Here is a 19,806-nt window from a genome sequence, read left to right as displayed (position 1 = left end):
TCAATCAACTTGTTCTGTGTTCAGATGCCTTTCACAAGCTATTTAAACCTTTGGAACCTGATCAGATTGGTTTGATATCTTACAGAAACATGGGGGGTCGGAGGGGGGAATGGCCAAAAAATTAGTTTAGAAAATCATCTCCAAAACATAAGGGAAAGTATCCAGCAAATTCTGTTCATTATTATAATATTTCTATATTTAAAATTATGTTGAAGAAAAAAAAATTCAGAACTTTTTAAAGCTGTTTTTGACATCGTCTTTGTTGTTGTAATTTTTAAAGTAATTTTTCTGCTCATTTTTGGGCCATGTCTTATAAAGTTGCTCATTGCCTTCTCCTCATGTTTTTGAAAGAAATCAAGCCAATTTGCTCAGGTTTCAAAGGGTTAAAGAGCTATACATGCAAATCTGTTGTTATGCTATGGCGGACTACCTGGCCCGTGTGTGGCCAAAGGTGATAAAAGTGCGACTGTTATATTTAGCTTGTGTCCCATCCTGTCTGCACTGTGCTGTGTTGTGCCGTTGACGTCTTGGGCAGAGAGCTGTGCTGGCCGTGTCTCCTGGGCCCCCTGCAGTGGAGGACATGTTCTCAGTCTGTCTCACACAGTGCATCTTTAATGAACTGCGATTATCAAGCGTATTGCTCTCTGTGGGGCTTAATGACGCAAACAAGAGAACTTATAGGTTTGCATATTGTGCTCGCTCTGGGCTCGATAAATAACCCAAAACATCACGGATGTGTGTGAGGGATTTCTGCAGCTCAAGCAAGAACACAAGTTGCTGTAAAAAAAGAAAGGAGGAGATTGAAAAACACCTCTGCAAAAGAGGCTGCGCTTTTACATTAAATTGTATAGACGCTTTCCCATTTCTACTTTAATTTGCACATTAACCGCAGTTAATGATGTGAAACAAACAAGGGGGGCAAACCTGTGCTATGCAGGCGGATGCAGAGGAGCACTGAAGAGGAATGTCAATGAATTATAATGTGAATGGGGGACCATAGAGTACTTTGCCTGCCCTGCTTTAGATGTGCCACTTGATGGTAATGCCAATGGACACTCTGAGCAATTTAAACATTCATGCATTGTCCAGCCAGGGCGCTGTGGATTTCACTGTAATAAAAGCAATGTGACAGCACGAGGCGGGGGGACCAGGGATTGTCACTGTCTCAACAAGCTTTACGAGGCTCTCAGAAGGTATTTCCATGGAGCAAAAGGGGCGCTGATACACACATTCTTAAAAAAAAATTCTCATTTCTGTGCAAAACTAGTGCTGCAGACTTAGCTCTAAACCTGCTCTTTAATCAAGGAATGTCATCATTGCACACACCTGGCGCATGTGTATGAGTGTCCTTTCAAAGCTGACCTTCACAATCTTTCAGGAGCCACTCACACCCTCTCTGCCTGAGAGGCCTTTGGTCAGCGTTAATTACCCTCACTACCTCCAGCTGCCTGCTCATCAGGTCAGCGCTCCCATATGGTCCTCCAGGAGGCAGCAGGCAGGCAGGCAGGGGTGGGGAAAGTGCTGGATACCTGTGGGACACTGATTACATAAGCTGCCGCTAATGAGAGAGGTTCTTTGGAAAAGGGCTGCGAGTTCAAACGATCACAACGGTGGCAGTGGCTGACAGATGCAACCCCAGAGCAAGGGGGACTTGATTAAATACACACACACACCTGTGCACATGCTGGGACACATGCACATACACACCTGCATGCAGCATCACTTTAATACACACTCGCACACAGCAGGAGAGGGGCTCTTTGATGAGCCAAGACTAGAGGTTGATGAGACGGGGCACTGCAGCCTGATTCAGCTAGCTTGGGGTCACCAGAGAGTGTGCGTGTGTCTGATTGTCTGTGTGTGTGTTGATTAGTCACATTGTGTGATATCATTACACTAGTGACTCATTTGGCATAGACTTCTCAACATGCAGTGAGTAAAAGCAAGTTTTTAAAAAAATACATATATATGCAAATCAAATTTGACTTATTTTTGTCCAATAAACCAATTTCTTCCTGTAGAATACGTTTATATCATAAGATCTAATTCATCTGAAAGCTTGATAATGAAATCCTTGCAGCAGCGAAGATCAAAACAAAGATTAATGTGCTGTTCGGCTTTCGAGCCCTGCTGTCATGTCATCTGTTATTCTCAGACAAGAGCTTCGTGGTAATGCGGTTAGACCTCACAACAATGCTTAATCACAACAAACCACATTAGGCCAAAGGTAATTGTGTTTGCTTGGTATATGCGTGGGCCAATCTGTTTCGTTGCTGCCAATGAAGAGGGGAATGGAGACGTATGGGTGGGTAGGGGGGGGGCTTTCCACTTTGGGGCAGGGATGGGGGGCACAACCGAAACAGTCTTGTTTACCTCCAATGTCTGGCTCCACCTTATCGAGTTACAAAGCCGCTGCTGCAACTCAGATTGGCCTCTGATCGATCAGAGCTCTGACGGCAAGAAGCAGCGTGACTGACAGTCTGACAAGGATCTCAGACTGGAGCTGAGTAATGCATGTCATGTCATTTTCCTGGACACACTTGAGGTTCAGTTTCTCGTCCGGGGGAGTAAACAACAGAGCTGATTTTATCGCTCTGCCATCTGCATTATGGTAAACTGGACATTTTCCACATCAGCCACGACATCAAAGGGCAGTAAATGTCACATTTGAATTTTGAAGGGGGTCTGCAATTCATAGAAAATGACAGGGTTCTCAGCGTTTAGAAAAACTCGCACTTTTATTATCCAGCTTGCAACCAAGCAACTTAAAAAGTGATAGAATATGAATGTAACAGAGTGAGCGTATCTAAGATTCAACGAGCATTTGCTTTCACACCCTCGCTATTACTAACATGGGTCTATAGAAATTCTCTTAGTCATCTACTGACTCGTCAAATCTGTTGGATACAACAGTTAGGCACCTGATACAATTATCCCACAAAAGCCTGCCGAACCTGTAATTATCAGCTCCAGTGATAGTACTTTAAAATAGCATAGATTTTACTGTACAAATACAGGTAGTATACTAAAAGTGCTGAACATGATCCAGTCCACATGAGTCCAACACAGCACATCAGTTCACAGAGGAGTCATTTTTTTGGTTAGATTGTTTAGTCAGAGAGGATGCATGCAGGTCAAAGGACCCGGACTGGACCCGAGGTGACCACAGAGCAGGTCACATGGGGTAGAACTGCGAGGCAGCCTCAGACGACTGGATCTCCACCTGAGCCATCTTGAATTGGGTGCACTGCAGCCATTTGCGAAGGGCAAACGGAGGGGCTCCAGACGTCTGGCCCTGCAGACACTGGTGGTTCACACGGTTCTGGATGGCCTGGAGACGCAGCTGCAGCCCAGCAGACAGGTGCTGGTGAAGGAAGGATGTAAAAATGAAAACACTTTGGTCTGAAATCACCTAAAGAGTCGATAGCTACCTGCATTTAATTAATCTGCACCAAAGTTTTTTAAAGCCTTACCTTAAGATTTGACTGAATCATGGGCAGCCACATAGGGATTAGCTGCAGGAGAGAATGATAATTGACTACTATTAGTAGTGAGTTTGGGTGATCATGCAGTATATTAACCATGTTGAAAATCACTAGTTATAGCAAACCTTGACAAAGATGGTTGAGTTGCACTCCTGCAGGGCCTCCATCAAGCTAATGACATGAAGACACACCATCTCTACCATCTGAGAAAAAAAACAATCAAAACTTGGATTTTTCACTAACATAATTTCAGTTTCCTCACTGTATATACAACAGGAATTTATCCAAAAATCCAAAACTCTTTCTATTTCACAAATGAACAAGCACGCCACATATCTAAGCACCTTATTCTTATCTTAACTACAATTAAGAGAGAAAGAGAGTTTTTTAAGCTTGGACCATGTTTTCCCATGTGTCTATTGTGTCTAAGTGAGTAATGGAGACAACGATTTTTGAAATTGGTCCAGTATTGAGCGAGCCGACTCCAGCCAGCAGTGTTGAAATGGACTGCAATGTAATCCCTGCCAGCATTTGTACACATCAATGAACCTCCGTTATAACTGCTTGTTTTTGCCACTGACAGGCTGAGACTGTTATTTCAAATGTCTGACAACATTATGGAAACGATACCTGCAGAGATACCCCTTTTGGTTAAAGAGTAAGATCCTTTTTGTTTTTCCAGAAACAGCCCCAAAATCACGATTGCCAATCCCATCACACTCCATTTAAAATAAACAGTAGATCCCACAGAAACAAAATAGAACTCGCTAAAATCATCTTGGTTTGTCTTTCAACTGTTAAAACAATCACCACCGCCAACTGGATTAAAATAAACCCATAATTTACAGAGTGAGATATAACATATGCCGGCTGTATACACGCTGGAATGAGTTTATTTATATGAAGTCTGGTGGCTTTGGTGATGATAATCTGAGGGACGTTTTAGGTTAAATTAAAAGGATCTTATTCTTTAACAAAAAGGTTTAGTTCCGTTGGGATAATTTCCATAATATTGTCAGACACTTAAAAATATCAATCTGAGCCTGTCAGTGGCAAAAACAAGAACTTTAAATGGATATAAATTGACAATGCACAAATACACAATGTGGTTAGATTGAAGCCTGTGTTGCTGCTGCCTGTTGCAGTTGTCTCAATCAATACGGGCCAATTTCAAAAATTGTGTTTCCATTAGTCACTTTGAAAAATAAACATGAGAAAATACGGTCCAGGTTGAAAAATACCAAATTACCCTTTAAATCTTCAGCACAGCACTCACCACTTTATTGTGGGCCATGAGCTGCAGGATGCTGGGTGTAACCCGACTCCAGAACTCCAGGCCAGTGAGGATGGCGCTGGAGGAAAACTCTGTCTGGTTCTGGTTCTGCAGCGACGGAGCAGCGGCCGCCTGCTCGCAGTAGATGGTCCATAACTGGGCGAACATGAAGGCGTGGAACAAAGAGCACATGTGCAGCACTGATGTCTGGGGACAGAGATCAAGAGCAAAAACAGACAAGGCCAGTGAGGTGGTTATAGATCACATTAACAAAACCTGGGTGGGGTTAATTTGAAGGGATGTGTTCGTGCCAGACCTTTGACTGTTCTGGGAAACCAATGAGGATGACTATAAGATGATCTGCGATGTGGGAGCCAGCGTCTAGAGGGATGGGCATACAGGAGGTGGAGCCCTGGTGCAGGGCACAGTGTGTCAGGGAGCCCAAAAGTAGCCAGGACAACTGACGAATGTGGGACACACACTCGATGAATTCCTTTGGCCTAAAGAGAAAAACAGTGCAATTCATACTCACAAATCAGTCCAAAATATATTCGATACAATCTTATTCTCTTACTTCTTTTTTTTAATTTGAGAAATCTTGAGAAGGTACAGCCATTCGTATCCTATCAAGACGCTGAAAAACGTATCTATGCTTTTATTCCAAATCGATTAGATTATTGCAATGCTCCTTTTACTGGCCTCTCAAACAGCCAACTGAGAAACCTCAGGGTATTCAGAATTGTGCAGCTCGACTTCTAACCAAAAAAAGGAAGAGGGAGCAAATCACCCCGGTTTTAGCCACACTCCACTGGCTCCCAGTATCTCTTGGAAAAGATTTTAAGATTATTTTAATTGTTTTTAAAGCTCTTAATGGTTTGGGACTGGCCTACATTGCAGACTCTCTGTTGTTCTATAATCCTCACGTGCTCTCAAATCTTCTGCTGCTGGGTTTTTAAATACACACTATTATACGCACAAGAAAATAGGCAGCATAGCTTTTGTTAAGTCTGCTCCAAAATTATGGAATACCCTTCCAAAAGCTATAAGAGAAGCAGGCTCTGTGAACATTTTTAAACATTACCTGAAAACCTCTTTATTTAGTCTGGCTTTTAATTCTTGCAATTACTATTTTATATTAATTATCTTATTTTTACTATTCTTACTGGTCTCTGCACTTTTTACTTTGACTGTAATATCTTGTTTTTCACTCCCTGTCTGTGTGCTCTATTAATAAAATGTATTATTATCATTACAGTATATTACCTCTATATTAGTTAGTGTTAGGGACATTTGTCAGTTATCTCTTGGGTTGCAGCAGTATACCGATTTTAACTTGTATATCTATAAGGTAAATCCATGGTTAGCATACCGTGTACATTTGCCTATCTATAGTAATAATAAAAACTCTACCATATGAAGAATCTTACCTATATTTTTATTATTTTCATACTACTTAATTTAACACATACTTCCATGAAAGAAAAAGTTTCAGTTATAGTAAAAAAATCATTTGTGCAACAAGAAAACTCTCATTTTCATTCCTTTAGGTGTTATTCTAACTGTCATACCGTGAACCTGCGAAACTCTGTGAGAGTGTTTTTGTACCATGAAAATCTCATACTATTGCAACCCCACTTATCTCTGGTGGCCATAATTTTTTTTTCAGGTTTTGATATTTTTGCCCTCATACCAAAACACTGTCCACAGTTCTTTCTTTTTCGCATGAACATTACACAACCTGGATGAAGACAGCTAAATGTAACTAGAGGAAATGTGCTTTTATGTAATTTGGGTGAAATGACCCTTTAACTCAGTGGCTCCCAACTGCAGGGTCGCAGCCCGAAATGGGTCGCTGGTCCATTCTGAATGGGCCGCAAGTGACTTCTCAGCATGTCAAGTTTGTAAAAAAAAAAAAAACACATTATTTTGAATTTCTGCACAGGGCTTTTATTTTGAAGCGCAGTTTTCTGCTGCTCAGCAGCTCTTTTATTGCTTCTTGGTATCATTTGGTTTAGTAACATGCTGTGCCTTTGCAGCTTTTTTATGGCACTGATCTTGAATCAATAATGTGCTATTTTGAGTTGCAAGAGTATAAATTTACTAAGTTTTAAGTAATTGCACATTATTCTTGCAGTATATTTTATGTTATTGTGGTATAAGCCCACATGGGGTATACATCCTTTCAATAAAATAAAATGAAATGTGTCATAATGTTTCTTATGTGTGGACGTTGAACTAATGACTAAGGACAAACTCTGTACCCCCATCACTAAACACGTCTGCAGTTGTGTCGTTCTTACCCTTGTTGCATGGTGGATGGCGGATGATAAAGCCAGGGAAGATAACGGACCACAGCTTTGTTATCACGGTGATTGCCTTTGCTGATCTCCATGGCGGCTACTTGTGCCAAGCCTACTTTCAAGTTCCCCCCAAAAGTGTCCTCATGTAGTGGCTGACAGCAAGCCTTCATATGGCTCTGAGTAAGGAAAAGATAAGGTTGAGCAATAGGCAAAATATGGAAATAACTTAAACATTTGATTTAAAAAAAAACAATGGTTTGTAGCACTCAGACAAAGAACAAGGCTTACTTTAAGTTTGGTTAGCGTGTGCATGTCTGCAATGAAGTCCAGGAGCTCACTGATATATTGTCTCATGCACTCCATGGCTGCTGTTGTGCACTGTGGAGAACAAAAACAGTTTATCCTTTAGGAGCAAACACAGTGGGGTCTATCTTTATATCCCACTGTTTTATGAGGCTGATTCTAATAAGCTCCAAACACACATCGAATAAAGTCTTACCCCCGGCAGTGTTGCGATCATGTGCTTCTGGATGATGGTGGATTCTGCTAGCCGCGTACCGATATCTGCACAAACAAACTGAGAAATTCCACGGCAGGTTTCAGATTTGTATTCAGGATGAAACACTGTGATTTATTTGGTAAACTGAAGTGCAAAAAAACTGCATTTTTGCTTTTACCTGGACCAGCAGTAACAAGTTTGTGTCGGGCAGGGGAGACTTGAACTTGAGAGCCTGCAGAAGCTCTAACACCACAATGCGGGACATGTAGAACTTATCTCTCTCCTGGATGCAAGGAGATAGAGAGTGGAGTAAATGTACTGATGCAGCAAGACTGCCTTTTTCTATTATCACTCTCCCTTACTCATGCTGCGAGGAGAGCATAAACTCTGTAGCCTGAATAGAGGGGGAAGGACAGGCAGCGAGTGGGGAGGGAGGGGAAGCAGGGAGACAGAGAATAGACAGAGAATAGTGAAGCTGAGGAGTAGATTTAGGCCAGTCCAGATCTCTCCTCCCAGAGTCCCAGGCAGCTCAGATGAGGCTGTCAGGCTGCCTTCTCCCTCCCTGAGGACAGGCTGCTCTCTTTGTTCATCCCTTCCACACAAAGCCCAGCTGCCTGTTTACAAACCACACTGTCATCTTCTGGCTTCCACTTTGCCTCTCTCTTTCTCTATGCAGTCATGTTTGCTTATGTTAGGCGAGGGCACATGCTCGTCCTCCGCTCTCACAGAATGCAGAGCTGCTCCTGACTCTCACTTGTTAATGCGCATACCTGTTCGCAGCACTCTCATAATTAAAAGTTAATGGAGCATGTCCGTTCGGTAAATAGCAAATCATAGTCTGCTCTTAAGCTAGAAGGCCCAGTCGCATTCGGCGAATCGTGCAGTGGAGCTGTGACGAATGGTGTGCGGTGTGACAAACTTTAGTGTGTCTAGAGAACCTGACTTGTGTCCTTAAAAAACTGACCTCTAGCAATAACTGAACTGCACCTCCCAGAAACCTCACCTCTCTATAAAACAACTGCTCAGGACAGGTTCCAGAGGCAATTGCTCTTAGTGACTCCGGGTTTTGAAAAGCGGATATTATACGGTGAGGAATTAAAGAGGGTGTAGAAAATCAATACTGCAGGAGACATAAAGCATGCAGCGCTGACAGTGGTGGAGGACTGAGGATCCATCTGGTCCAGCAGTGCAGACAGCTCTGGCTCCATCTCTGTCTGAGACAGCTACTCAGAAACACACCGTCGGCCCGAGCACACCAACTAATCATGTTAATCAATACTAGCTGATTGCCTACTTAATCATCTGTGACACATGGCCACATTTCTGGCTGACTAGAGAGTCAGGGAAGTAGGTGTAGCACCAAAAGAGTGATGAGTGAGAGGCCAGCAAACAGGAGCTCAACATTTTTAACACTGCAGATTAGTTTAAAAGGTTTAACCCTTGGAAACCTGGAACAACATCATTTTTCTTGTGCTTCGTTCAGACGTCTTTCTTGTGCACTGAAACCTTTGAAAGCTGAGGTTCTGGTTTGATTTCTCCTGATTTCTCTTAAGAACATGGCTGGAAAGGCAATGAGCATCTTGGCAAGAGATGTCCCAGAAATTGTAAGAAATTAGGAAAAGAAAAAGACCTGAAAATTAATTGTAAAAAATGGAGAAAATGAAAAATATTGGAATATACAAATTACAAAAAGGAAAAATGTCACGGTAATAATAATCATAAATAATAAATAAATTAATAATAATAACAATAATAATAATTATTATTATTATAAATATAGATTTCTGGACATAACTATGTTGGCTGTATTAATTATTATTACTATTTTTATTAAAAACCTTTTTTCTACTTTTTTTTCTGAATTTCAAGTAATTTTCTTGTAATACTTAACTTCTTCCTGTGTTTTTGAAAGAAATCGAGCCAATTTGCTCAGGGACAAAGCATTAACTCTTTCAAGACTGCATAATACTGGATGTCAACACAGACTTTATTCCTACATTTGCAAAAAGATGTTTTGTAAACACACCTTGTTGAAGGCTTTGTAGCACAGTCCACATAGTTCTACGAGGTAGGAGAGACTGAACATGCCATACTGAATGACAAAGCTCAGCAGCTTGGAGAAAGGCTCCAGGAGGCTCTGCAGGGTGGAAAAAGTTAGATATTAAAAGGCCAGAATTTGGACACATCAGTCTGTAAAATTCTGCTGTAGGCTTACCCGGGTTGCATTTGTAGTTGGGATTTTCAGTAGACAAATGATTATCCTCAGGCTGGAATCCATGGGGCACTAATGAGACACACAGATTGCAAAAAAAAAAAACAACCCCTTGACTGTAGGTAAGTTTAAAAATACAAAAGTTGACATTTATTGCATGTTGCATATAATTCATATTCCTGGACTTTAAATTTGTCTGCAGTAATAACCCGATTAGAGTACAATAATTTGACCCCCAAGGTCAAAAGCATCAGAGTCAAATCAATTACAATTTTAAGACTCTGTCCTATTGAACCCGACAAGGGCACTGCTAGATGCTTTTTCCTCCAGCCATAATCACATTAGACCATATCAGACCATTACTAAGTGAGCGGAAGAGTCGATATCTACCTTCAGAGGAAGCACGGAGGGCAGTTTTGCAAGGAAGGTCTGGAACTGGTTGCAGATGGTTGTCCACAGGTTGCTAGGAGAGTCCATGGGGAGCGCCTCCATGAAGGTGGCAATGTTATCCAGGCAGTGCAGCATTGTGCCCCCTGCTGGCAGACTCTTCTTGTTGTTCAGGCCCTGGAGGGCACAGAGGCATAAACCACAACAGGGTTATATAATGAAATTCTATAAGCGAAGATATTTCCATTTAAGTGATCATTCACTGCTGATCAATCACAATGCCCATGATGAGAGCGGGGGATTTAGGACACTGAAGCAAAGATGATTGCTTGGATGAGCTCATGCACCATTTCTTATCTGTGTCATTTATTTAGCTGAACAGCAACAATAAACTGGTACAGTGGTGCAGAGTGAGGCAAGGTTTTCTTGGATGCCCCGATGATTTGTTGTTTTAGATGGGCTTATGCTGTTCATGTAGCTAGAGCCACGAAAGCTTTTGCTTTACAAGAGCTCCTCCTGCTGGTTACAAGACTCCACACAATTGCATGAAATAAAATCCTACCTCAAGCAGCATGTTGAGCGCAGCAACAGAACTTAGTTCATTAAAATCTATCAGGGAGGACGCAAGTGTTCGCAGAAAACTTCCATCTGCAAAAGAACACAAAGAATAAAGGTGATGGTAGGTCCAGTGGGAAACTACTACCTTAATCGTATCATTATGGAAAACATATAAACCCTTTAAAATCTGGTGCTTAAAATCTTTGAACTCAGATTTCTTTTTCAGAAACATGGGAAAAAGGCAATAAAAAACTTTGTAAGAAATGTTCCACAAATTGCAAGAAATTAGCAGATTTCGAAATTTATTTTCAAAAAATGTCTTGGGGTGAAAGAAAAGAAGCTAGGGATAATAATTACTGTTACTAAACTATATTTATAATCACCAGAATTACATGTTTTAAATTATGTTACAGAGAATTATAGTATTTATAAGCACTTTTCAGGTCATTTCCTTGTTGTGTCTTGTTTTTCTTTCATTTTCTTTTCTGTTGCTGATCTTCAGGTAATTTCTTGTGAATTTTGTGGTCATTCCTTCATAAGTTGCTCTTTGCCTTCTTTTCATGTTTTTCAAAGAAATTACAATTTCCTTAGGTTTTAGAAGGTTAAAGGTCCCATATTATGTTCATTTTTAAGCTCGTACTTGTGCTTTGGGTATCTACTAGATGACACGTTTGGGTTTTTTTGTTGTTTTTTTTAAATCACCTTAATCACGTTATTTTTAGTTTCCTGTGCCTCACTTCCTCTCTCCCCCGCCTGATCCAGCTCTGCTTTAGCAACAGAAAACTGCTCTTCTCCCTACTTAAGTGTCTTCCCGTCTGTAAGAGGCTGTACCGGGCTGAGTTTTAAAAACAGAGTGATGATACTGATATGTGAAACTAGAAGACCTTAGGCTGTGCTAGTTTCTCAAGACACTGGTAAGAATTGCTTTACCACGTCAATATGGACTATAACTGTTTTGTAATGTAAAATAATGGAGTTGAAAACATGTGAATGAAAAATGTGATTAATCACGATTAACTATAGAAATTCTACGATTAGTTGCGATTTAAAAATGAATCGCCCTAATAACTACTATACCCGCTTTATAATTTAAAAAACACATGAAAATCTGACTTTTACAATATGGGACCTTTATGATAAATATGTAAAGTAAAGCGGTAAAATATTCATCTACTATAGGTTATAACAGAGAAAACCTAGTGGCATGCTATAAGTCTCTATAGAAATAGTGCAGGCACATTTAAAGCATTTCTAGTAGTCAGTAGTGTGAGCAGACCTTTGATGTTACTCTGAAAGAGTTGGGGCAGGATGCCATTAGGGGCCAGCTGGTGAAACATACAGCGGAGGAACTGCTTGGCTACACCTGCTACATTCCCCGGGATCAACATACTGCAAAATATCACAGGGAGAAAGGCTGTGATGGACAGGCGGTCACACTTCACATCTATTATTAAACTCAGCCATAAGCACAGTGAACGCTGGTGTGACGGCTTTAATGTCTCATACCTCTCAGCTTGTCCAGAAAAATTGGCACTGGATGCCAACCTGAAAGAAGTTAAAGCAGCGGATTAGGACTCCGGGATGAATTATGCATGAGCTCTGAGGGTGAGTTATGAAACTTCATTTAACGGTGAAGTGCTGTGTGGATGCAGATTGCAGGAGCGGCTGTACCTGCCCACAGACTGCATGATGTCAAGAAGCATGGGAGCAGCCAAATCAGGGCTGAGGTGGATGAACATGGAAAGAACGACCACCGCAAGGCCGAGAGTTTCCTCGTCGTATTCCTCCAGCACGGCGGCACAGTCACGACACCTTGGACATTACATAGAAAAAAATACAGGCCGGTCTAAGCAACACAATGACCTGTTTAAGGACAAGTATAGCTGCTGATTGATTCATTTACCTGTCAGACATCGTGGTAGGCTGCTCATCGATGAATTCCTCAGGCGCAGGGACAAACATGCTGACAGTGCTTGGTGCAGAGAGCAGACTGGTCTTTGTTGGACCTACGAAAAGAGAACATCGGCCTTTGGTAAGATTCACTTATTTGAATGCAGTCAATGAGGAATAACATTTTATTTTTTTTATAACTTTTGTTTTCTCACGTGTTACTGCCCTGTGCTCATATATCTCCTCAAGGCATCAACATAAAATAAATTAAAGTCTTCAGTGACTGACCCGTGTCCCAGGTGCTGATGTTGTGTGGTGCACTGGATTGGTGTTCCAGCTGTCTCTTCATTAGCTGGCTCATGGTCAGAGCTCCCAGAGAGCCTCGCTTCACCTGACGGTACTGAGCTAAAGGTCAGACACAAAGAACAACACCTGGGATTAAGTACCTGCTATGATCATTCCAGCAATAGCAAAAAGTGTGTGTGGCTACATGGAAATACTGCAGGTAAGATACACATGAAAACAGAGGGTCAAGTCAAGTATTCTAAAAGGACTTTAGACTGAAACTAATTTGAAAATGAATTTATAAAAACACATTTCTCTCTACATTCTCTCAGGAATTTTAGTGACTTTATGATGTCAAGATTATGTTATTTTGTTGTATATAAGCTCCAACATTAAGTTTACAAAAGAGAATTTACTAATTTGTTGTCTCGCAGATATTTAAGATAGCACACAAATTATCTTATTTAAAAATGGTAATTTAAAGCTAAAGTCGGTAAATTTCATAAAAATAACTTTGTGTCACATTTGTGGAAACTGTCACTATGTTCTGAAAGATGTGAGACTGATAATCTGTTAAAACAGCCATGTCCCTCCTCCTCTTCCTACTGCTTCTAATGGCATCCACGACAATCGACACAATAACAACCAATCAGAGCCAAGGACTTTCTAAAGCGGCTGTCAGTAATGTCAATCATGGCTTGTGTCAAACTGTCAAACTAGGCAGTGCTCATCAAATATGAATCAAGATTCAGATACTGTATTGCCTGTTTCTCAACTCAAATGTTTTCAGAAGCATTTTTTAGTGTACTGTTTAGCTGTAAACTGAGAGTTTGCGACCCAGCCGCCATGTTGGAAAGAGTCAGCCGAAGTACAAAGCACTGCCCATGGGTTGCAGCAAACTTCTTTATTTTACAGCTAAAGAGTACACTAAATATGTTTCCGGGAAAAAAATCACTTAGTGCTTTGTGAATATACTGACAATTTCAGCTAAAACGAAAAATTAGCTTTTTTTAATCAAAGTAGCCTACTGTAACTTTAGGGTCCTCATAAAGATATCACACCAACAAAATTCATTGAACTGTACAAGCAGATTAAGAGGCAAAGTATTTGGATCTTACTTGATACTGAGGAGCGGTGGCTTGTTTCAGGCATAGCAGCCTCGAGCGTTGGGGCCGAGGCAGATTCTCGTGGCTTTTCCAATGTAGACAGGACTTTGTGATCTGAAAGAAAATAAGGCTAAATAATGGGGCGGTGCATAGGTAATAATAATAATAATAATAAAACTGCATGTAGCACACAAGATATTTTCCATTCTAAAGGGGTGAATCAAGGAGAAAATATAAAAGTAATTGTAAGTCAGTGAAAATTTATATTGCGGGTGAGGTAAATGTTTAAAAGTTTAAAAAAAATTGTTTTCTTTTAAAAGTTGTAAGTGAGGTGCATATGATTCACAGATCTACTAAGGAACTAAATGCAGCATCAATGTAGACTTTAGTTCTGGAGTGAGGTTGTGTCACTGAGTGTGTGAGAGAGTCAGCAGTACACACTGATCTGTCAGGAACATAAACTGTGACGAGGTCAGTGATTAAGCCTGGAGTGAGGCCGTGATGTGATCTGTAAGTGATTTAACACAAGTTTTTATAGTCTGGTAATTGATTTTCATGTTGTACGGAAATTGAAACCACTGGGTGCCTCTGCTGTAACCATGGAAAAAGACATTTTCAAACACATCAGCATGGTTTGAAAAACAGTTTAAGGGCGGGTCCATCTGTCCACTGTCCCCATCAATTAGTTTGTTTGTATTTTTTGTCTATCTGAACTAATGTGGTGTCCAAAACTGTACATTGCTAAGCCTCCAAGCAGATAGGTGGTTAGAGGAATAAAGCTGATTTGGAACATGATAGCAAAATATTCTCAAAGAAGGCTTGGCTCATTCACAAAGAGGCACATTAAGTGGAAGACTTTTGATGCTAAAACATTGGTACTTTGGCCCAAATTCAAATGTTCAAATCTGAATTCATGAGGTGCACTACTGGGGAACTACATAATGTTGTAAAATACTAAAATAAGTAGGTAAATAAATAAATAAATGGACCCAGCCTTTAACAGTGATCAGTAGTATAGCAGGTGATATGTAGTAAATGGCCAAAATATGAGTGAAAAAAACAAACAAACACTAGTATAGTCCTTTAAGTTTAGTTCAATCATTAATGATAGTTAAAAACACTGTTACAAAGAGTGATTAGTGTGCTTTTAAAAGGCATTGGATAAGTCTCAAATCCCAAAAAAATCTTTATCCAACCTTACCGGTTTCTGTGGTCTGCTCTCCACCCAGCTTGTCAAACATATTGAACGTGATGTCCAGGTATTCCCTCTGGATGGCACTCACAGCAATCTTCCTTTGCTTCCGCTGTCGGGGAACAATCTGGATTTTAAACTCTGCCTCATCATTGTCATCCGCATTGTCAGCCTTCTGGTCGCTGTCCACTTCATCGCCCATGTCATCGTCCTCTTCATCATCCCCATCCTCTTCTTCATCATTGCTGTCACTCTTACTTTTTTCTGGTGAGGAAAGAGGCTCTGCTTTGTCCTCTGGGATGTCCAAGAAGATGGTCCTACCTGAAGGGCTCGTCCCTGGTACCATCCCGGCCTTCACCTCCTCACACATGTCGTCTAGTGAGGTGTCGGGGACATGTGGAGTCTTCCTCAGCAGGTCTCTCTTCTGCTTTAAGGTCATGGGGCTTTCGTGGCAGACATTTTCCGGACGATCAGGAAGATCCAGGGAGGCACTGGGAGTCACACGGTTTGGCTTCTTTTCCACAATCTCTGGGCCTTCCTTCCTCACCACGAGGTCTGGGGACTTTTTGTCACTAGAACAGTCCTCCACACTCACCTGAACCACAGGAGACAGTCGCAAAGTCTTACTGCTTGCAGGGGAGGAAGAGAACTTTGGACTCCCGTTGAACTTGGAGGCTATGATGGTGTTAAGATCAAACTCTTCATCGCTTTCCACGATCCTCAAAGGAGGCAATGGTTCAAACACCAAGGAGTCGCTGTCGGACATGGAGAGCAGTGAGTGTTTTTCTGGAATGGAGGTGCAGTCAGAGGAGAGGTCGATGAGGTCTTGGTCCTCCTTCCCCTGAGCTGATCCTCCCAGGGAACTTAGGTCCAACTTGTCCTCAAACGTCTCCATGCAGCTGAGGCGGACCTCTGGGATGACAGGCTTGGAGCCTCGTCGGTCCACGGTGTCACCGCCCTCTACCCGAACCGAAGACCCGTCGGATGATCCTTTGCCATGATGCCTGCCTTGGGACGTGGCTGAGGATGGCGGCAGGACCACGGGGTGCGCCTGCATGTCACAGCGATCAATGCAGGATTTACGTCTGTGTTCATCCAGATTGAAGAGGATGGAGTCAGTGTTGGAAATGTCCAGAGACTTCTGCTTGTGCATGGCCTGCAGCCGCTTCTTCCTAGTGCTCTCTTCCCTCACACAGTGCAGAATGCTGTCCTGAAGGGCGCTGGCTTCACGGTACTCTGACAGCTCAATTTCACCTGACACACAGAGGATAAAGTGAGAGTGAAAGTGAGACCCTCCTGCAATCTCAGAAATATGTTCCGCTGTTATACTACGCTTGACTCTGAAAGCCTCTGCTTCTTACTTTTCTTGGCATTCAGCTCCACCGGCTGGTACTTCACAGACTTGCTGCCACCAATCCTCTTCAGACGGGCAAAGAAGGTCTGTGACTCCTTGTTAGCAGCACCAGTCGGCGTGTCATGGACGTCTGACTCATCAAATACACTGTCCTCTTCTAAGATGGAGAAAAAAAATAACATCAGTTCTGCATTTAAGAGGCAAACAAAAGCCTGTTGGAAGAGCAATTTACTGGGAAGACTGTCATTTTGATCTGACTGGGCCATTATAATATACATAGCATAGAGAGCTTTCACTTACAAAATGTTGTCATAATTTGCTGCCATAAATGGTAAAGTTATCCTTTTAAAAAATGTTCAGTAGACTGGGGATTTTGGGATTAGTGATGGGCAAAAATGAACAAATGTTTTTTTAACTCTTTTAAGTATCCAGTACCAGAACAGCCTGTCAAACACCCTAGTGCTTATGAAACCTTAACATTTAACAACATGATACAGCAATGGAACTCAATGAACAAGCAGGCTTGAGTCGAGACTATCGCCAGCCAAAGCAAATGTTGCCTTCAGATGGTCCTCAGATGCTCCTCTGACTTCTTTGAGTTCATGGGCTTTAAATTGTAAAGTGGAAACGACATGGTCGCTAAAGAGAACGTGTTGTATTTTATTCCTCAGAGCATTTAAACAATACATTAATAACAAAAGCAAGAGAAACTGATAGGATGAGCCACACACTTGCCCTTCAGAGAATGACATATTGTTGGTCAGTGACATTTCTGTGACATCCCTTTTAGCTTACATAGTCTACCTACACACAAGTGCTGAATCAATGCAGTAAAATGAATATTTTAGATTTAATCTTTAGCTTATACACGATGATTGGTGATGTATTGAGGAGAAGTTTAGTGGGGCAGACAGCACCAGCTATCACTCGAATGTACTTTAACAGAGCATCATGGAGAAACTGACACCATATTTTGCAAAAAGTATAAAAACTTGAGAATTTGGAAAGGTTTGATACATTTTCATGTATCAACTCAAAGGAACTGATACTGTGAAAAGAATTATTCAGTTCATCACTATTTGAGATAAATAACATTCTTTATTTTGTTTCACCTTTTTCTTTCTCGCTGTAGCGGCTCATATTGGAGTTGTCGCTGTAGAGCGGCCCTGCCGTCGCGTGGGGACGACAGCTGTGATACTGGGCGTTCAGTGTGTTGATGGTGATGTGGATCAGATGCAGGACCACTTTACTGACGTCCATGTCTCTGTAAGGGTACTGGGGTGCATAACAAAAATACAATAAGCTTATGTTATTGTTTTTGTAATTCGTACTGTGTATCATACATTAGAAAGAAAATATGTAACGGCAAGATTCACCGCTCACTTAGAGGTGAAAAAACATAATTATTTTAGAGACTGGATGAATAATTAATTGCAAAGAAATCCCACTAACACATAGTAATACAAAGAGTACCTTATAGAGGATAACTAGCAGGGCTTTGAGCCACATTTGTCTGATGTGTGGCCTCAAGGCCCAGAGAGAGCATCGAGGCGGCTGCTGGAAATAGTGTCTGAGCTGGGGACACGTGCAGTACTTCAACACCTGGACCACCAGGGGGAGCAGCTGCTTCCCCAAACCAATATTGTAGTCCATCACCTACACGAAACAACCAGTAAAATCATCAGCATTCATGCTGTACTGTCATATTCTTCACCATGTGCTGCGAAATATACCAGTCACATCAAAATACCACAAAATGTGATAGATTATATGTCAGTTACTTGTGCAATGCCTGCGATGAAGCCGTTGAAGCAGGTAGAAGTGCGCATCTTCTGAGGTGCAATCATGAAGCAGCCCTCCTGTTGGTCATAGCCGAGCAGCACGTACAGGTGACGCTTCACTGTGTTAAAAGCTTTGGCACTGCCAATGTCGGCCTCAGCGCTGCTCTGGTCTTTGGCCATGAATTTCATGAGCACCATGATGAGTTGGTGAACCGTCTGGTGATCTATGCCAGCATCTTCAGGAAGCAGGTCTCTGATGATGGTGTCGTCCTCTGGAGACGGCGTCTGGCCTACAAGAGGGGCTGAAGCGTCAGGGTTAAAGTGCGGGAGGAAACGTGCTGCAGGCAGAGGGAGAAGATGGGGAAAGGGAGGGGTGCAGGACCAGGGGGGTAACAGCACAGAGGTGAGGGGGAGTCAACCCGTCCTGTCCACTACTCTGGCAAGACAGCAGGTGACATCATCATGCAAAACACATACATCAGTGCAGCATGTTCATGGAATATGTAAACGGGGTAAACACAAAAAATGACTAGCAGCTGTCATTAGCTGTTTGCTGTTAGCAAGAGTGTTGTTTTCACTCCTTTTAGTGTCAGATGAAAAAACAATGACTGTCACAATAGAGCAAACATTGCTTTTTCAAATTTTCCCTCATAATTTCATGTAAGCTCTATTGATAACCATACTGCATTTTTCTCCAATATGATGCGATTATGAAGAATAATGTTTCAGATTTCAGTTGTTATTTACCTGGCAGGACTTTCTCTATCATATCTCCCAGTGTCGGGGCAGAGTGCTCTTGCCTCGTAAGTCTTAGAGCTAAAAACCACATATGAAGAACACAATTTAGGAGACTGTACAGGGGAGGTAGTACAGGACACATGTCTGAGCTTCATTGTCACTCAACATGTGCACATACAAACACATAAAAACACAAAAACAGACAAAATGGCCCCAGTGTTATAATAATCAAGATCGAGCTTGGTCTCAAGACCACTTCTTAAAAGTGTCTGTCTTGTCTCAGAGTCGACCACATTTTCACATGGTCTTGTCAAGTTCTCAGACAAAGAGGAGAATTGTAATTCAAGACTGCTTCAAGGCCATAACTGCAAGGATATCACTAAATTTCCTATGCAAAAAGGAGTTGAATGTTGATTTCAGCTCCTTAGTGCTTGTTTGTCTTTGTTTGTTCATTGAAAACAAAGGAAAAATCCCACAAATAAAATTCACTTACATATCTCATGGTACACTTTCATACATAAAGTATGGCAGTAAAAAAATGTTTTCTGTGGGTTTTTTTTTGGTGAATGTGCATCTTGCATGTTCTACATTTAATCATAATTAGTCTCACACTGGTCTCAAACACTAAAATTCTTGGACTTGTCTCGGTCTCAGTACACTGGTCTTGGTCACGACTTGGTGTGGATTAGCTTGTCTTGACTACAACACTGAGTCTCAAAACAGTAGAATTTCCAAATGTTATCAAG

The 19,806-nt window shown here is 41.6% G+C and overlaps 1 protein-coding gene across 8 annotated transcripts in view; it reads right to left on the bottom strand.

The window, feature by feature from the left end:
* Positions 1-2,719: 2,719 nt before the first annotated feature.
* unc79 (unc-79 homolog, NALCN channel complex subunit) overlaps positions 2,720-19,806 on the bottom strand; it is a 46,783-nt gene continuing 29,696 nt past the window's right edge. For 4 of the 8 annotated variants that reach the window (XM_088087567.1, XM_088087566.1, XM_042501466.2 and 1 more), the window contains exons 27-51: positions 19,070-19,138; positions 18,323-18,660; positions 18,015-18,197; positions 17,654-17,816; positions 16,549-16,698; positions 15,197-16,441; positions 14,008-14,109; positions 12,893-13,009; positions 12,618-12,720; positions 12,386-12,526; positions 12,221-12,259; positions 11,991-12,103; positions 10,719-10,804; positions 10,160-10,333; positions 9,773-9,841; positions 9,584-9,694; positions 7,736-7,840; positions 7,558-7,635; positions 7,347-7,436; positions 7,059-7,234; positions 5,075-5,258; positions 4,762-4,965; positions 3,611-3,688; positions 3,474-3,515; positions 2,720-3,364 (exon numbers count right to left, since the gene is read on the bottom strand). In XM_088087567.1, the coding sequence (XP_087943693.1) occupies positions 3,176-3,364; positions 3,474-3,515; positions 3,611-3,688; positions 4,762-4,965; positions 5,075-5,258; positions 7,059-7,234; positions 7,347-7,436; positions 7,558-7,635; positions 7,736-7,840; positions 9,584-9,694; positions 9,773-9,841; positions 10,160-10,333; positions 10,719-10,804; positions 11,991-12,103; positions 12,221-12,259; positions 12,386-12,526; positions 12,618-12,720; positions 12,893-13,009; positions 14,008-14,109; positions 15,197-16,441; positions 16,549-16,698; positions 17,654-17,816; positions 18,015-18,197; positions 18,323-18,660; positions 19,070-19,138 (4,349 nt within the window). In that variant the 3' untranslated portion in view covers positions 2,720-3,175. The remainder of the gene's footprint in view (positions 3,365-3,473; positions 3,516-3,610; positions 3,689-4,761; positions 4,966-5,074; positions 5,259-7,058; positions 7,235-7,346; positions 7,437-7,557; positions 7,636-7,735; positions 7,841-9,583; positions 9,695-9,772; positions 9,842-10,159; positions 10,334-10,718; positions 10,805-11,990; positions 12,104-12,220; positions 12,260-12,385; positions 12,527-12,617; positions 12,721-12,892; positions 13,010-14,007; positions 14,110-15,196; positions 16,442-16,548; positions 16,699-17,653; positions 17,817-18,014; positions 18,198-18,322; positions 18,661-19,069; positions 19,139-19,806) is intronic. The other 4 variants (XM_088087570.1, XM_088087571.1, XM_088087568.1 and 1 more) reach the window with 3 other exon arrangements.

The sequence above is a fragment of the Plectropomus leopardus genome, chromosome 14 (assembly GCF_026936395.1).
Source record: "Plectropomus leopardus strain MGB_pleo_1.0 chromosome 14, ASM2693639v1, whole genome shotgun sequence".
In the NCBI taxonomy this organism is placed as follows: domain Eukaryota; kingdom Metazoa; phylum Chordata; class Actinopteri; order Perciformes; family Serranidae; genus Plectropomus; species Plectropomus leopardus.
Note: the sequence above shows the minus strand (reverse complement) of the source record. Positions and strands in the feature narration are given on the sequence as shown.